The sequence below is a fragment of the Balaenoptera physalus genome (genome assembly GCF_965194825.1).
Source record: "Balaenoptera physalus genome assembly, chromosome: 1".
In the NCBI taxonomy this organism is placed as follows: domain Eukaryota; kingdom Metazoa; phylum Chordata; class Mammalia; order Artiodactyla; family Balaenopteridae; genus Balaenoptera; species Balaenoptera physalus.
The window spans coordinates 107908071-107926569 of record NC_138882.1 but is presented as its reverse complement, the minus strand read 5'-3'; the positions used below and the strand labels follow the sequence as shown (position 1 = coordinate 107926569).

The 18499-nt window shown below is 42.3% G+C and overlaps 2 protein-coding genes across 10 annotated transcripts in view; one reads left to right on the top strand and one right to left on the bottom strand.

Annotated features, from left to right (window-relative positions):
- The window catches only part of LOC309656428 (uncharacterized protein), a 467714-nt gene that overhangs the window by 17228 nt on the left and 431987 nt on the right, over positions 1-18499 (bottom strand). The gene's annotated exons all lie outside the window — the stretch shown is intronic.
- CDC14A (cell division cycle 14A) overlaps positions 1-18499 on the top strand; it is a 171241-nt gene that overhangs the window by 101910 nt on the left and 50832 nt on the right. For all 8 annotated transcript variants that reach the window (XM_082452072.1, XM_082452073.1, XM_082452070.1 and 5 more), the window contains 2 exons: positions 756-986; positions 17683-17821. In XM_082452072.1, the coding sequence (XP_082308198.1) occupies positions 756-986; positions 17683-17821 (370 nt within the window). The remainder of the gene's footprint in view (positions 1-755; positions 987-17682; positions 17822-18499) is intronic.

Sequence of the window (18499 nt, the reverse complement as noted above, 5' to 3'; positions counted from 1 at the left end):
GCAGTGGCCAAAGCCCCCAGGGGTCACCTTGGTTGATTGGCCAAGTCGAGGTCATGTGTCTGTAACCCAGCTGACTGCAGCTCCACGTGATGCTGGACCCACTCACGGTAGAACGGGGGTTAGAGCCCGACCACTTGTTCTCCTCAAAAAAGAAAATGTCTACAAAAATGATCCCTCAACCTCTTTTAGTTTCTTAACTGTTCCATGGGGTTTACTATTTTTATCTCAATAGGTTGTTTTGAGAATTATTAAAAGAAATTTATGCAGTTGTGACTTGTACATGGTAGGTGCTTAATTATCAGTCTCTCTTGTGGGGGGCTGCACTGTAGATTAAAACTGTACACCTGGCAAAAAGGCTGCCGTTCAAAAGTATTTGTCAAGAGGAGTAAAAAGGACAGAGTCCTTCCAGGCCTACTGTACGCATCTGAGGGCCTCAGGAATGCCTTTGTTTTGGCTTGGGAGGAGTGAGCTCCCAGGATTTGAAGCCTAAAGCTTGAGGTTTTGAACGTTCACGAGCTATTTCCAATACTCAGAAAAGGTTTTTTTTTTTTTTTTTTTTTCCCTCCTATGGTGTTTTTCTCAGTTTTTCAGACTGCTGCTTTTAGGAACGTGCTTCGACCTTACTCTCTCCTGAAATGCGCTATCCTCCTAAGCTCTGTTGAGATTGATCATCTTTATTGTGAAGGGTTTTCGTGTTCCTGGGTTACGTAAGACGAAATGCATGCCTTTTGCTTACAGCCCCTGCTTTCCTTTAGGTTATCCTCTTCACGCCCCCGAAGCCTACTTTCCTTATTTCAAAAAGCATAACGTGACTGCAATCGTGAGGCTGAACAAAAAGATTTACGAGGCGAAGCGCTTCACTGATGCCGGCTTCGAGCACTACGACCTCTTCTTCATCGATGGCAGCACACCCAGCGACAACATCGTGCGAAGGTTCCTGAATATCTGCGAGAACACGGAGGGGGCGATCGCGGTTCACTGCAAAGGTGCGAGCAAGGAGGCCTCGGTGGGCACTGGGTTTCTGAGAGGGGGTGAGCCAAAAGACAGCAAAACATGTGAAACAAAGCCAGTTATAGGCTTAGGAAACAAATGAGTTGTTTTTAGTTTGAGAAAACTGGAACACAAACCCATTTAAACGACCCCTTCCCAAAGAAAGGATCGCTTGGACGTGGACAGTCGGTGGTGTGCGGCTTTCCGGACGAGGAAGTTGTTCTGGCCTTACGTTCCCCAATTCACAATCGCTGATACCAGGTGCCACGAGGAGGGGAAATCGCAGCAGCACCGTCGGTAGGCTGGTGCAGTTGTCAGGAGGCAAGGGTTGTTTGTTCCCCTTTCTCCTTCTCTTCCATGATTGCCCATCCTTTTTCCATCCTCCTCCACACATCTGATATTTAATGCTCCCATTTCGTGACCCAGCTATCTGGAGCCCCACTTCGCACCCCCCTACCCCTTCCTCTCCCCTATTAGCCTTTTGCATCGTGGAACAGAGTGTCTTACCTGCAAATTGCAAGGGGCGGCAGCATACCTAACCCTAACCCTGACCTTAACCCTAGGGGCGGCAGCATACCTAACCTTAACCCTGACCTTAACCCTAGGGGCGGCAGCATACCTAACCCTAACCCTGACCCTAACCCTAGGGGGCGGCAGCATACCTAACCTTAACCCTGACCCTAACCCTAACCCTGACCCTAACCCTAGGGGGCAGCAGCATACCTAACCTTAACCCTGACCCTAACCCTAACCCTGACCCTAACCCTAGGGGCGGCAGCATACCCGGCTGGTTTATCGCTAGCTTCCTTGCCACAGGCCTGTTACTGCCTCTTTGAAAGACTGAAAGACTTATGTAAATGCATCTGTGGTCTCCAGGAGTGGGTACTTTGGAACAGGAGTCGCCAGATTTAGCAAATAAAAATACAAGATGCCCAGTTAAATTTGAATTTTAGATAAACAGTGAGTACTTTTTTACCATGTCTCAAATAGTGCACCAAACATACATTCTGTATTTTACCTGGCAACCTTGCGTCAGCTACTCAGGAAACATGAAATACCATTTGCTCTAAGCCTAGTTGTTATAGACTCTGAGGAGGCTCGCATTGTAGATTTTCCAGCACGGTGGAAGGTATTTTACTGGGGTCTTTCGTTTCAGTGAGGAGAAATCACTTTGGCCACCAGGGGTGGAGCCTCTAGTTCCTCACATGCAGCTTTTCATACCGCCACTGGGTGGTGCTGTTCTCCGGTGTTGAGTCTGAGAACCGGTTTCTGTCGCGTTTTATGCTAATTGCCTGGTAGGTGTTAGGGATTGTACTGTTCTTTTCGTGTGCCTAGTGCTGCTGTAACTGACTTACTCAGACGAGATGGCTTTGGTTCTAACAGAAATTAAAATACCATTTTGTAGCCCCTTGTTTCTATGTTTAAGATTTGAGTAGGTGGAGGTACTTTGCTGAACATGTGAGCAGTAATTGGAAGCTGCATTTTGCGGGAGCCCCGGCGAGGGAAACGAGCTGCACGTGGCCACTGGTTCGGCGGAGGGCGCCTCAGTCGAGCTTCGTCCACGTTGACAGAGCCCCCTCCCGCCCCTCCGCGTTTCTCAGCAGGACGGGGCCCCGACTTGCTGGACTTCCTGTCTCGGGGGTGCGGGGGGCGTGGGTCTGTTAGGAAGGACTGCTGCTTTCGGTTCTGCCCAGGTCACTGTGGGGTGGCGGTGCTCTGGCTTGACCCCGAGTGATCCATATGCGCCCCGGCTTTGCCTCTCCATCCCATTTTGTTAAAGATTGCCCAGACCCAAGGAAAAGCCTGCATTTCACACGCAGTCGGCCCTCCGTGGTATCCGGGGGTCCCGCATCTGCCAAAGTGACTATAAGGGACTTGAGCATCCCCGGATTTTGGAATCCGCTGGGGTCCCGGAACCAATCCCTCGCGCATACCAAGAGACCATTGTATTTCAGCTGTCAGTGGAACTTGAAAGCTAAATGGGAATATGGCAGCTGCTAACGTTTAGTAGGAGCTATTCATATGCTCTGTTTCAAAGCTTATTTTTGTGTCATAAAAATCAGTATTTTTCCTGGGATTAATTTGGCCTTATTTCCTAATCAGTTAGTTTTATGGTTACCAAGGCATATAGTTTCTCTGCCTGTCATTGTCTTGGATTGACAAATTCAGGGAAGGAGAAATGCAAAGCTTTCCTTGAAACTCAGCATCTCTCTTGATATTATTCCTCACCTAACAAACATTGGGAAAATGAACCGCTCTGGTGTTAAACATTCTTGTTACAGGTATTCTCTTTATTATATCCTTGACCTGTGAATGTTGACCTTGTAAAGAATATGTTAAGAAATACATATATTTTATGTTGCAGAGGTTTTGATATTTTAATCAGAACCTTTAGCATCGAAGTCAGTTCTTTTATAGGAAGGTCACATTTACAGGTGGTGACATCTTTTTGAGAGTGTTATTTCATTTGCTTCCACTTGTACACACATGTAGGATTCTTTCATAAGGATTACACTTTTGATTTAATTACAGCTGTATTGCTTTAAATAGCGTGCTTAGCTACTATAGGCCTGTTAATTATTTCGACATCTGCCCTAATTAAGTCAGCTTAGTTTCCTGGAAATTAAAGCAGCAGGGAGCATTTTAATTGAACTATAAGGAGGAGGGAGAGAGACCCTTATCCAATGTCAAATGAACTTTGGTAGCTGCTGAGAAAATGACTATTTCATGCCTCAATGTAAAGTACGAAAAACAGAGACAAACTGGAAACTAATTTTCTGGGAATGTGTGAAATCTTACAATGATTCAATATCTGCAGTTTGCCTTCTGGTTGATAAAAGGAATGGCTATGATTTCGTGAAATTTTCTAGCACAAATAATCATTAAACAACGACAACATTGTGATGTTCCAGTATGTGATGTTTGATGTTCTGTAGGAGTTTCAGAAAACGCCTGGAACTGTAAGGCAATCAGTGCTTAACTTGGTATAAATAGAAGACGTTTCAAAGTCTTCTCTTGCTGTGCCAGGGAGCCCTTTAATTATGAATGCTTGAAAAAATTTGTTAAAGTTTTTATAGAAACTTAGTGAACTGTTCCTATTCTGTTGAATTGTGGTAAGAGCTCCTAACTATTGAGTGCTAAGTAGGTTCTTTTTATAGATCTAAATTATAGACTCTTTTTAAAAGGGGGAAGCAACTTTAGTTTTAGAGAAAGTTGAAAAATTTCTGCACCACCTTTTTTTCTTGGTTGTGAGTGTGTGTGATGAGGAGCCCAAACAAGGGAACGGGCAGCCTCCTGCACAGGGAGGGGTTCAGGGAGAGAGAGTGTTGTCTCCGTAGAGAAGGCCATTTTCTCCCCAGACAGAGACCCAAACTGGTGACTTGAAGGAGGATACTGGAAACCAACTGGGCTTCCTGCGTCAGGCTGTCCAGCTGTGTTGTATCAACATGATTACCTGTAGTCTTGTCAGATGTCTGAGGACTTAACAACTCTGCAGAAACAGAAAATATTTGCTCTGGGCACAAACATGAAGGCAAATAACTCAAATTAAAGGAAGGGAGTCCTACTGAGACCATGATTAAGCTTCACTCTTTTCTAAAGAATGTCGGTGTTTTATCTGGGGTAAAATGTACTTCAGATGAAAACAGGACACACACACACACACACACACACACACACACACACACACCCCTCATCTAATAAAATAGTGTAAATATAATTTTTAAAAAGGAAGAGTGAATGGGAAGGGAATGCCAGGCGTCCATAAACATGAGCTTGATTGTAATTTCATTTACATTTTTGATATGTATTCTCAACCTCAGGTGATACTGTCCTCAAGGGGGGAAAAATTGTTTTTGGGTGGTAAAAAACATTTTCTTTTTCTGTATAAAGTGCAGATTTATACACGGCACATAAAGAAATATGTGGTCTGTCTGTGACAGTAAAATTTCATGGGGGACAGTTAGGAAAAAAGTGCCTGGAGAGGCTCTTGGTTGGGGGGGGGGAGGACAATAATGAAGAAAAGGTTGAGAAACACTGACTTAGAGACGTGCGTTTTTAAAATTTTCACATTCATGAAACTAGGATGGATCTTAAAATTGATTGCATACCATAGTTTAATTTTTTCGTAGTGGAACTTAAATAATGGTGTGTGTTACACCATTAGATGACATGGTATCTTAGATTTGCTGAAAAATTGTGTATTTCCAAGTACTGAGGAAATTAGAGAAGATTCTCTTTATTATTTGACTAGAAAAAGCTGACAAAAGGCCCCCTCCTTTTGAGGGAAGGGGGAGATTCCGAAACATATAAAAAACGAAGCCACCAGCATTTTCCTATGTCCTTTTCCAACTAAATGTTTTCATGGATGACATTGTACCAATTTTCCAGGCTAGAAATATCCGTTGCCTTTAGCTTTCTCTGTGACCCAATCAAAATGTCTTTCTAATTCAGCTCTTCGTTATTACCACTGTCTCCCCCGTCCATGCCTGTCAGCCAGCCTTGCTCCTGCCCCAGCCTTCCAGGTCCTCTCTCTGGCTCCCGTCTCTGTCCTTTCCAATCCAGAGGTATGCTGCTGCCTCATCCAGCTGCTTTTATCATGTCACATTCTTTGCCCCCAAATACATGACAGCTTTATTTTGCCCTTTACATTGATTAAAGGCAAAATCAGATTTTTGCATGATACCAATTGTATGTTTATTAGTTGTTGATAATATCATGAACTTCATAATACTTTTTAAATGAGTTGAATTTCGTTCATCAGAGGCTCATCTGCATGTCTGAGGAGTAATAACACGTATATGCAGGAGATGTGCCCTGATCAGTGCTCAGAGAACTTTGCATCTGGATTTGGGGATTCCCAAATAACTCAGCAGTCTTTGGTGTCTTTGGCCCACAATTGATAACCTACTTCCCCTAAGTACAGGTTCCTCCACTTAAATCAGAGGTGCCCTTTAATCTGGCTCCTCCACACCCATCTGCCCTTATTTTCCACTCAGTACACACTGACACATTCTCCAGACCAGCCAGGCTTTCCATCACTGGACCCTTTGCTGAAAATGTTCCGCAACCTTCCTATTCTTTAGAGTCTGTTGAAGTCCTTGTCATCGATGACACATTCTTTGTGTGTCACAACTCACACAGTCCCTTTCTTTGAGAGCCCAGTTTCAGTTTAAACCTAATTTCTTTGCTTCTTGGTCAATATTCTTGTGTCTACAACTTCTTTGATAACGTATCGTGGTCAAAATTATATCCTCTACTTGCTTATCTCCTTATCCTCTGAGCAAAGCCCTGTCCTGGGTAGCTTGTAGACAGCAAATAAACATTGGACTAGCTGAATCAAAGGATTAAAAACAAAGAGCCACTTTGTCGTTCTATAAGAAAAAGAGTTTACGATAGGAAGAGATTAAGTAGTGGAAAAATAACTCAGCATGGTGTCTTGCTCATGGGTGGTACTTAACAAATAAAAGTTTATAGTACCGAATTTAATTCCAAGAAGCCGGATATGGAAAGATTTAGAAAATGCTTGTAAATAAGCATTAGTGGCTCAGTACTGTATATCTCATGAGGGCAGGCATCCTGCTTGTCTTCATGTTTCTGGCCCCAGCGTCTGTCACAGCGCCGCATGCTCAGCCGGTCTTAGTATCTGTAGAATGGAGTGACTGAATGGATGAGCCGAGAGTGGAAAGAACTCTGGGACAATCACAGGACCCCTGGGGATTTTAGTCCTGAATTCCATATTCACTTGTTATGCTAAAGTGTGTGAACTGGTTAGTATCTTTGGGCTTCAGTTCTGGTGTGTGAACAACAATCACCATATCTGAAGACCCTACAGCTTGATCAAATTTTTGAATATTTTGGGAAAGGAGGAAGCCAGTGTAGATTAAAAAAAATTGTCTAAAATGTAAAATCCTATCACTTTTTTAAAATAAATCTTTATTGCAGTATAATTGCTCCACAATACTGTGTTAGTTTCTGTTGTACAACAAAGTGAATCAGCCATATGCATACGAATGTCCCCGTATCCCCTCCCTCTTGAGCCTCCCTATCCCACCCCTCTAGGTGGTCACAAAGCACTGAGCTGATCTCCCTGTGCTATGTGGCTGCTTCCCACCAGCTATCTATTTTACATTTGGTAGTGTATATATGTCCATGCCACTCTCTTACTTCGTCCCAGCTTCCCCTTCCCCCTCCCTGTGTCCTCAAGTCCATTCTCTACGTCTGCGTCTTTATTCCTGTCCTGCCCCTAGGTTCTTCAGAACCATTTTTTTTTTTTTTTTTAGATTCCATATATATGCGTTAGCATATGGTATTTGTTTTTCTCTTTCTGACTTACTTTATTCTGTATGACAGACTCTAGGTCCATCCACCTCACTGCAAATAACTCAATTTCGTTTTATTTACGGCTGAGAAATAGTCCATTGTATATATATGCCACATCTTCTTTATCCATTCATCTGTCGATGGACACTCAGGTTGCTTCCATGTCCTGGCTATTGTAAATAGTGCTGCAATGAACATTTTGGTACATGTCTCTTTTTGAATTATGGTTTTCTCAGGGTATATGCCCAGTAGTGGGATCTATGCCCAGTAGTGGGATCGCTGGGTCATATGGTAGTTCTATTTTTAGTTTTTTAAGGAACCTCCATACTGTTTTCGATAGTGGTTGTATCAATTTACATTCCCACCAACAGTGCAGGAGGGTTCCCTTTCACCACACCCTTTCCAGCATTTATTGTTTGTAGATTTTTTGATAATGGCCATTCTGACTGGTGTGAGGTGATACCTCATTGTAGTTTTGATTTGCATTTCTCTAATAATTAGTGATGTTGAGCATCTTTTCATGTGCCTCTTGGCCATCTGTTTATCTTCCTTGGTGAAATGTCTGTTTAGGTCGTCTGCCCATTTTTTAACTGGATTGTTTGTTTCTTTGATAATGAGCTCCGTGAGCTGTTTGTATATTTTGGAGATTAATCCTTTGTTTGTTGTTTCATTTGCAAATATTATCTCCCATTCTGGGGGTTGTCTTTTTGTCTTGCTTATGGTTTCCTTTGCTGTGCAAAAGCTTTTAAGTTTAATTAAGTTCCATTTGTTTATTTTTTTTTTATTTCCGTTACTCTGGGAGGTGGGTCAAAAAAGATCTTCCTGTGGTTCATGTCAAAGAGTGTTTTTCCTATGTTTTCCTCTAAGAGTTTTATAGTGTCTGGTCTTACATTTAAGTCTTTAATCCATTTTGAGTTTATTTTTGTGTATGATGTTAGGGAGTGTTCTAATTTCATTCTTTTACATGTAGGTGTCCAGTTTTCCCAGCACAACTTATTGAAGAGGATGCCTTTTCTCCATTGTATGTTCTTGCCTCCTTTGTCGTAAATTAGGTGCCCATATGTGCGTGGGTTTACCTCTGGGCATTCTATCCTGTACCATTGATCTATATTTCTGTTTTTGTGCCAGTACCATACTGTCTTCATTACTGTAGCTTTGTAGTATAGTCTGAAATCAGGGAGCCTGATTCCTCCAACTCTGTTTTTCTTTCTCAAGATTGCTTTGGCTCTTTGGGGTCTTTTGTGTTTCCATATGAATTGTAAAATTTTTTGTTCTAATTCTGTGAAGAATGCCATTGGTAGTTTGCTAGGGATTGCACTGAATTTGTAGATTGCTTTGGGTAGTATACTCATTTTCACAATATTGATTCTTCCAATCCAAGAACATGGTATATTTCTCCATCTGTTTATGTCATCTTTGATTTCTTTCATCAGTGTTTTATAGTTTTCTGAGTACAAGTCTTTTGACTCCTTAGGCAGGTTTATTCCTAGGTATTTTATTCTTTTTGTTGCAATGGTAAATGGGAGTGTTTCCTTAATTTCTCTTTCTGATTTTTCATTGTTGGTGTATAGGAATGCCAGAGATTTCTGTGCATTAATTTTTTTATCCTGAAACCTTACCAAATTCATTGATTAGTTCTAGTAGTTTCCTGGTGGCATCTTTAGGTTTTTCTATGTATAGTATCATGTCATCTGCAAACAGTGACAGTTTTACTTCTTCTTTTCCAGTTTGTATTCCTTTTATGTCTTTTTCTTCTATGATTGCTGTGGCTAAGACTTCTAAAACTATGTTGAATAAGAGTGGCGAGAGTGGACATCCTTGCCTTTTTCCTGATCTTAGTGGAAATGCTTTCAGTTTTTCACCATTGAGTATGTTGCTTGCTGTGGGTTTGTTATATATGGCCTTTATTATGTTGAGGAAAGTTCCCTCTATGCCTATTTTCTGGAGGGTTTTTATCATAAATGAGTGTTGAATTTTGTTGAAAGCTTTCTCTGCATCTATTGAGATGATCATATGGTTTTTATTCCTTAATTTGTTAATGTGGTGTATCACATTGATTGATTTGCATATATTGAAGAATCCTTGCATCCCTGGGATAAATCCCACTTTATCATGGTGTATGATCTTTTTAATGTGCTGTTGGATTCTGTTTGCTAGTATTTTGTTCAGGATTTTTACATCTATGTTCATCAGTGATATTGGTCTATAATTTTCTTTTTTTGTGATATCTTTTTCTGGTTTGGGTATCAGGGTGATGGTGGCTTTGTAGAATGAATTTGGGAGTGTTTCTCCCTCTGCAATTTTTTGGAAGCGTTTGAGCAGGATCAGTGTTAGCTTTTCTCTAAATGTTTGATAGAATTCACCTGTGAAGCCATCTGGTCCTGGACTTTTGTTTGTTGGAAGATTTTTAATTACAGTTTCAATTTGATTATTTGTGATAGGTCTGTTTATATTTTCTAATTCTTCCTGGTTCAGTCTTGGAAAATTGTACCTTTCCAAGAATTTGTCCATTTCTTCATGGTTGTCCATTTTATTGGCATATAGTTGTTTGTAGTAGTCTCTTATAATCCTTTGTATTTCTGCAGTGTCTGTTGTGATTTCTCCTTTTTCATTTCAAATTTTATTGATTGGCATCCTCTCCCTTTTTTTCTTGATGAGTCTGGCTAAGGGTTTATCAATTCTTTATCAAAAGGAACCAGCTTTTCGTTTTATTGATCTTTGCTATTGTTTTCTTCATTTCTATTTGATTTACTTCTGCTCTGATCTTTATGATTTCTTTCCTTCCACTGACTTTGGGTTTTTTTGTTCTTCTTTCTCTAGTGGTTTTAAGTGTAGGGTTTGATTGTTTATTTGAGATTTTTCTTGTTTCTCGAGGTGAGATTGAATTGCTATAAACTTCCCTCTTAGAACTGCGTTTGCTGCGTCCTATAGATTTTGTGTCGTTGTGTTTTTGTTGTCATTCGTTTCTACGTATTTTAAAATTTCTTCTTTGATTTCTTTAGTGATCTCTTGGTTATTTAGTAGTGCACTGTTTAGCCTCCATGTATTTGTGTTTTTTACAGTTTTTTTCCTGCAGTTGATTTCCAATCTCATAGCGTTGTGGTCAGAAAAGATGCTTGATATGATTTCAGTTTTCTTAAATTTTCTGAGGCTTGATTTGTGACCCAAGATGTTATCTATACTGGAGAATGTTCTGCGTGCACTTGAGAAGAAAGTGTATTCTGCCACTTATTGGGTGGAATGTTCTATAAATATCAATTAAATCTATCTGGTTTATTGTATAATTTAAAGCTTGTGTTTCCTTATTTATTTTCTGTCTGGATGATCTGTCCATTGGTTTAAGTGGGGTGTTTAAGTCCCCTACTATTATTGTGTTAGTGTTGATTTCTCCTTTCATGGTTGTTAGCATTTGCCTTATGTATTGAGGTGCTCCTATGTTGGGTGCATAAACATTTATAATTGTTATATCTTCTTCTTGGATTGATCCTTTGATCATTATGCAGTGTCCCTCCTTATCTCTTGTAACAGTCTTTATTTTAAAGTCTATTTTATCTGATACAAGTATTGCTACTCCAGCTTTCTTTTGATTTCCATTTGCATGGAATATCTTTTTTTATCCCTTCACTTTCAGTCTGTATGTGTCCCTAGGTCTGAAGTGGGTCTCTTGTAGACAGCATATATATGTGTCTTGTTTTTGTATCCATTAAGCCAGTCTGTGTCTTTTGGTTGGGGCATTTAATCCATTTACATTCAAGGTTATTATTGATATGTATGTTCCTATTACCATTTTCTTAATTGTTTTGGGTTTGTTTTTGTGGGTCTTTTCCTTCTCTTGTGTTTCCTGCCTAGAGAAGTTGCTTTAGCATTTGTTGTAAAGCTGGTTTGGTGGTGCTGAATTCTCTTAATTTTTGCTTGTCTGTAAAAGTTTTAATTTCTCTGTCAAATCTGAATGAGATCCTTGCTGGGTAGAGTAACCTTGGTTGTACGTTTTTCTCCTTCATCACTTTTAATATGTCCTACCACTCCCTTCTGGCTTGCAGAGTTTCTGCTGAAAGATCAGCTGTTAACCTTATGGGGATTCCCTTGTGTGTTATTTGTTGTTTTTCCCTTGCTGCTTTTAATAATTTTTCTTTGTATTTAATTTTTGATAGTTTCATTAATATGTGTGTTGGCATGTTTCTCCTTGGATTTATCCTGCGTGGGACTCTCTATGCTTCCTGCACTTGATTAACTATTTCCTTTCCCATATTAGGGAAATTTTCAACTATAATCTCTTCAACTATTTTCTCAGTCCCTTTCTTTTTCTCTTCTTCTTCTCGGACCCATATAATTCGAATGTTGGTGCATTTAATGTTGTCCCAGAGGTCTCTGAGACTGTCCTCAATTGTTTTCATTCTTTTTTCTTTATTCTGCTCTGCAGTAGTTATTTCCGCTATTTTATCTTCCAGGTCACTTATCCGTTCTTCTGCCTCAGTTATTCTGCTATTGATCCCTTGTGGAGAATTTGAAATTTCATTTATTGTGTTGTTCATCACTGTTTCTTTGCTCTTTAGTTCTTCTAGGTCCTTGTTAAATGTTTCTTTTATTTTCTCCATTCTATTTCCAAGATTTGGATCATCTTTACTATCATTATTCTGAATTCTTTTTCAGGTAGACTGTTTATTTCCTCTTCATTTGTTAGATCTGATGGGTTTTTACCTTGCTCCTTCATCTGCTGTGTGTTTCTCTGTCTTCTTAGTTTGCTTAACTTACTGTGTTTGGGATCTCCTTTTCGCAGGCTGCAGGTTCATAATTCCCGTTGTTTTTGGTGTCTGTCCCCAGTGGCTAAAGTTGGTTCAGTGGGTTGTGTAGGCTTCCTGGTGGAGGGGACTAGTGCCTGTGTTCTGGTGGATGAGGCTGGATCTTGTCTTTCTGGTGGGCAGGTCCAGGTCTGGTGGTGTGTTTTGGGGTGTCTGTGGCCTTATTATGATTTTAGGCAGCCTCTCTGCTAATGGATGGGGTTATGTTCCTGTCTTGCTAGTTGTTTGGCATAGGGTGTCCAGCACTGTAGCTTGTTGGTCGTTGAGTGGAGCTCAGTCTTGGTGTTGAGAAGGAGATCTTTGGGAGATTTTTGCTGTTTGATATTATGTGGAGCTGGGAGGTCTCCTGTGGACCAGTGTCCTGAAGTTGGCTCTCCCACCTCAGAGGCACAGCCCTGACATCTGGCTGGAGCACCAATAGCCTGTCATCCACACGGCTCAGAATAAAAGGGGGAAAAATAAGAAAGAAAGAAAGAAGAAGATAAAATAAAGTTATTAAAATAAAAAGTAATTATTAAAAAATTTTTTTAAGTAATAAAAACATAGAAAAAGAAAGAAGAGAGCAACCAAACCAAAAAACTAATCCACCAATGATAACAAGTGCTAAAAACTATACTAAAAAACAAAAAACAAAACAAAAAAATGGACAGAGAGAACCCAGGACAAATGGTAAAAACAAAGCTATACAGACAATATCACAGACAGAAGCATACACATACACACTCACAAAAAGAGAAAAAGGGAAAAAAAAATATATCGTTGCTCCTATGTCCACCTCCTCAATTTGGGATGATTCCTTGTCTATTCAGGTATTCCACAGATGCAGGGTACATCAAGTTGAATGTGGAGATTTAATCCACTGCTCCTGAGGCTGCAGGGAGACATTTCCCTTTCTCTTCTTTGTTCACACAGCTACTGGGGTTCAGCTTTGGATATGGACCCACCTCTGTGTGTAGGTTACCTGAGGGCGTCTGTTCTTCGCTCAGACAGAACAGGGTTAAAGGAGCAGCTGCTTCGGGAGCTCTGGCTCACTCAGGCCAGGGCCAGGGAGGGCTACGGACTGCGGTGTGAGCCTGCGGCTGCATAGGCCAGTGTGGTGTTGCACCAGCCTGAGGTGTGCCGTGTGTTCTCCCGGGGAAGTGGTCCCTGGATCACGGGACGCTGGCAGTGGCGGGCTGCACAGGCTCCTGGGAGGGGAGGTGTGGATAGTGACCTGTGCTTGCACACAGGCTTCTTGGTGGCGGCAGCCGCAGCCTTAGCATCTCATGCCTGTCTCTGGGGTCCACGCTGATAGCTGCGGCTCACGCCTGTCTCTGGATCTAATTTAAGCGGCGCTCTTAATCCCCTCTCCTCGCCCACCAGGAAACAAAGAGTCAAGAAAAAGTCTCTTGCCTCTGCGGCAGCTCCAGACTTTTTCCTGCACTCCCTCCCGGCTAGCTGTGGCGCACTAGCCCCCTTCAGGCTGTGTTCACGCAGACAACCCCAGTCCACTTCCTGGGATCCGACGTCCGAAGCCCGAGCCTCAGCTCCCAGCCCCCACCCGCCCCAGTGGGTGAGCAGACAAGCCTCTCGGGCTGGTGAGTGCTGGCCGCCACCGATCCTCTGTGCAGGAATCTCTCCGCTTTGCCCTCCGCACCCCTGTGGCTGTGCTCTCCTCCGTGGCTCCGAACCTTCCCCCCTCCACCACCCACAGTCTCCGCCCACGAAGGGGCTTCTTAGTGTGTGGAAATCTTTCCTCCTTCACAGCTCCCTCCCACTGGTGTAGGTCCCATCCCTATTATTTTGTCTTTGGTTTTTCTTTTTTCTTTTGCCCTACCCAGTTAGGTGGGGGCGTTTCTTGCCTTTTGGGAGGTCTGAGGTCTTCTGTCAGCATTCAGTAGGTATTCTGTAGGAGATGTTCCACATGTAGATGTATTTCTGGTGTATATGTGGGGAGGAAGGTGATCTCCACGTCTTACTCTTCCACCATCTTGAAGCTCCTCTCCTCATTCTCCTTAAGTATATTCTGCTACTGCCTTCTGACCTGCAGAGTTTCCTCTGAAAAATCAGTTGATAACCTTATGGGGATTCCGTTGTGTGCTATTTTTTGTTTTTCCCTTTCTGCTTTTAATATTTTTTCTTTGAATTTAATTTTTGTTAGTTTGATTAGTATGTGTCTTGGTGTGTTTTTCCTAGGGTTTATCCGGTATGGGACTCTCTGTGCTTCCTGGACTTGAGTGACTATTTCCTTTCCCATGTTAGGGAAGTTTTCGACTATAATCTCTTCAAATATTTTCTGAGACCCTTTCTTTTTCTCTTCTTCTTCTGGGACCCCTCTAATTCGAATGTTGGTGCATTTAGTGTTGCTCCAGAGGTCTCTGATATTGTCTTCAATTCTTTTCATTCTTTTTTCTTTATTCTGCTCCTTGCAGTTATTTCCATCATTTTGTCTTCCAGCTCACTTATTCGTTCTTCTGCCTCAGTTATTCTGTTATTGATTCCTTCTTGTGTATTTTTCATTTCAGTTATTGTGTTGTTCATCTCTGTTTGTTTGTTCTTTAGTTCTTCTAGATCTTTGTTAAACATTTCTTGTATTTTCTCAATCTGTGCCTCCATTCTATTTCCTAGATTCTGGATCATCTTTACTATCATTACTCTGAATTCTTTTTCAGGTAGATTTCCTATTTCCTCTTCATTTATTTGGTCTTGTAGGTTTTTACCTTGCTCCTTCATCTGTGACATCCTTTTTTCTGTCTCTTTTTTTTTGTTATGAATGGGATTGTGTTCCTGTCTTACTGGTTGTTTGGCCTGAGGCTTCCAACACTGGAGTTTGTAGGCTATTGTGTAGAGCTAGGTCTTGGTGCTGAGATGAGGAACTTTGTGAGACCTCATTCCAATGAATATTCCCTGGGGTCTGAGGTTCTCTGTTTGTCCAGTGGTTTGGACTCAGAGCTGCCACCACAGGAGCTTCAGCCTGACCCCCGGCTCATGAACCAAGATCCTGCAAGTTGCGTGGGATGGCAAAAAAAAAAAAAAAAGAACAATAACAAAGTAAAAAATAAAATTAGATTAGGAAACTGACAGATATGTTAGAAAGAATATAAAAATAAAAATATAGATGAATCGACAATCAGAAGGTACATCAGTACCACAATAGTAAAAAAGAGGAGGAGGGAAAAGAAAAATAAATAAAGGGGGAAAAGGCCTTGGCTGTGGAGGGCGGGGCCTAAACAAGGGCAAGGTTTGGGTGGTGGGTAGGGCCAATGCTCAGGACCCACAGGGGTGGAAAAGGCCCTGGGGGCTGTGAGGGGGTGGGGCTTAGGCTCAAGGAACAGAAGGGGCCCAGGTGTGCCCCCCACCCCTGGTCTCAGAGAGCAGGGGACCTCACCTGGGAGGCCAGCAGGCTTCCTGGGCCTCAGTGGGTGGAGCAGACACCCTTTTCTCCTCTCCTGCTCCTCCGGTCTGGGAGGGCTCCTCCTGCCTGCCTCTCCTGATCTCCCCGGCTTCCCTCCTATGCCCCCAGTGGGGGGTGCAGCCTTGGGGTGCAGGGAACCGGCCTAGGAGCTCAGCAGGCTCCCCAGGCCCGAGTGGGCAGGGCAATTGCCCTCCGCACCTCTCCCTCCCACTCCTCCCAGATGCCTCCTCCCGCCTGCCTCTCCTGATCTGCCCAGCCTCCCTCTTATGGCCCCAGGACCCACGTGGCCTTGATGGGGCTTTGGAGAGGGGGTACCGGCCTGGGAGCTCAGCAGGCTCCCCAGAGGGCCAGGCGATCGCCCTCCACTCCTCTCCTGCTCTTCCTGGAGAGTCCCTCCTGCCTGCCTCTCCTGATCTCCCTGGCCTCAGGGGCACCGATCCTGTCTGGTCTCCACTTCTGCTCCCCCCTCAGTCCCCCCACGTCCTACTGGTTCACTTGGGTGTTTCTCCCATCTCCTTGGGCGTCAGAGTTCCCCACTGGTGGCCGGCAGGCACCCTAATTGTGGGGAGACGCTAACTCCACGTCTTCCCACACCGCCATCTTCATCCTATCACTTTTGTTTCTCTGGAGAGAGAAGAAAAAAAATCACAATTTGTAAAAACACTTTGAGGAACATTTTGATCATGATAGTAACCAATACGTCCTTGAAAGTCATTTCTAATTATATTAATTTCTCCTACATAACAGAAATTGGGTTCAACATAAGAAATATGTTGACACAAAAGTTTCCAAAAAATGTAAGAGCCTCAGGAAAGGAAACTTGAGCACTTCTGTTGGCTTGGTTCTTAGTGGATTGTGTGCTCTCATAAGGGCCAGGACCATGTCTGTTTTATTCATCACCTTATCCCCAGCTTCTAGCACTGTACCTGGCAGGTAGTAGCTGCTCCATCAATACCTATTGGCTGAGGAAATAATGAAATCCTGGTCTCTGAAGGAGTTACATAGAGGTTAGGACCACCTGGTGGAGATAGTATTGAAACAGTCATGAGTTAGGCAGCTAATGGGGCCTGATGATGCTTATGGTGTCTTCTTACTTTGATTCTATAATTCCTTATTCTACGATAAGTTAAAAAAAACCTCACCATTTAAATAGGCTTAAAAAAATGACCATGATAATATAATCAGTTACACTACTGACTCAGAGTCACACACACAAAGTGTTTTTTTAAAATTTAATTAATTAATTAATTATTTTTTGGTTGCATTGGGTCTTGCTGTGTGTGGGCTTTATCTAGTTGCAGCGAGCGGGGGCTACTCTTTCTTGCAGTGTGCAGGCTTCTTGTTGCGGTGGCTTCCCTTGTTGCAGAGCACAGGCTCTAGGCACATGAGCTTCAGTAGTTGTGGTGCACGGGCGTAGTTGCTCCGCGGCATGTGGGATCTTCCCGGGCCAGGGCTTGAACCCATGTCCCCTGCATTGGCAGGCAGATTCTTAACCACTGCGCCACCAGGGAAGTCCACAAACTGTTAACTGAAGGTTCATCTCAGCCTGCGCTGGAGCTAAGGATGGGGAGTATGGGGACACCTGACAGCTGATTTTTTTTTTTTAAGTTAGTTTATATATTTTAAAAAATTTATTTATTTACTTTTGGCTGAACTGGCTCTTTGGTGTGATGCACGGGCTTCTCTAGTCGTGGTATGTGGGCTTAGTTGCGGCGAAATGTGGGATCTTAGTTCCCCAACCAGGGATCGAACCTGGGCCCCCCTGCATTGGGAGCATGGAGTCTTAACCACTGGACCACCAGGGAAGTCCCTGACAGCTGATATTTTGCAAGTGCTTGTCTGGAACCAGTATTGCTTTAACAATGTTCACAATGACAGTCATTCTCAAAGGCCCTCGGGGGTTGAACTCTCCATAATTTTCAAGATCCTTGCTCTGATTTTTATATATATTTTTACATATGTTTATTTTGATCATATGATCTATTTTTAAAAAATTTCTTGAGTTAGAATTATCTTTCAACCGCCCCCCCATCATGAAAAAGCATTACATTATTTCGTGGGTTTAAAAATCTTGTATTATATTTGAAACCATAGTAACTTCTGGACAGGGTTTAATTTCAGTGTTTTTGTGGGTGCATTTGCTGTATTTTGTATTTCTTGTGTTTCCCTCTCTTACAGCTGGTCTTGGAAGAACAGGGACCTTGATAGCCTGTTATGTCATGAAACACTACAGGTTTACACACGCGGAAATAATTGCTTGGATCAGAATATGCCGGCCCGGCTCTATTATAGGACCCCAGCAGCACTTCCTGGAAGAGTAAGTATAGTGTCTGCATTATCACATGATGTTCTTGTTCCTGATTATTTCTGCCGCTTGTTCCTTGGTTGTGGACTATGTCAAGCCCGTGGTTGTGAAATGGCTGCATTGTTAGAGAAGGCTGTACCTCTAATGGAACGTTGTTGATTTGACAGCTAATGCATTCTAACTTTGTACCTTTTGTATTTCTTAGATCAGGTGAGAGTGAGAAGAAAATCACAGAGCCATCTCTGCCTACCTTTTTTCTGTCATTTTCTATGTGTGATCTGGCTACAGTGCAATTTTCTTATGTCAGCCCACTTGGCACTTTTCATTCTTTTTTTTGTTTGCACATCTAAAAGCAGAATGAGAAAAAACACACTACAGAGGTCAGTCCAGGATTTCGATGACATTGCCGCTCCTCTGACAACTAACTAAGCTGTTCATGTAGCTGCAACTTATGAGTTACCAAGGAAGAAATAAAGAAAACTGGGTAGTCCTGGCTATACCACTAACTAGCTTTATGATCATTATTTAGAAGAATACTTATAAATTCCTTCTTTCATCTGTTCATGTACTCATTCGTTAACTATTTGTCAAACCCCAGCCCGCAGGGCGGAGAGGTTTAACCTGTAAGAGTACAACCCTTTCTGATTTCCCCTTAAAATTTCAGAAATTACCATTAATTTACCCATTAAG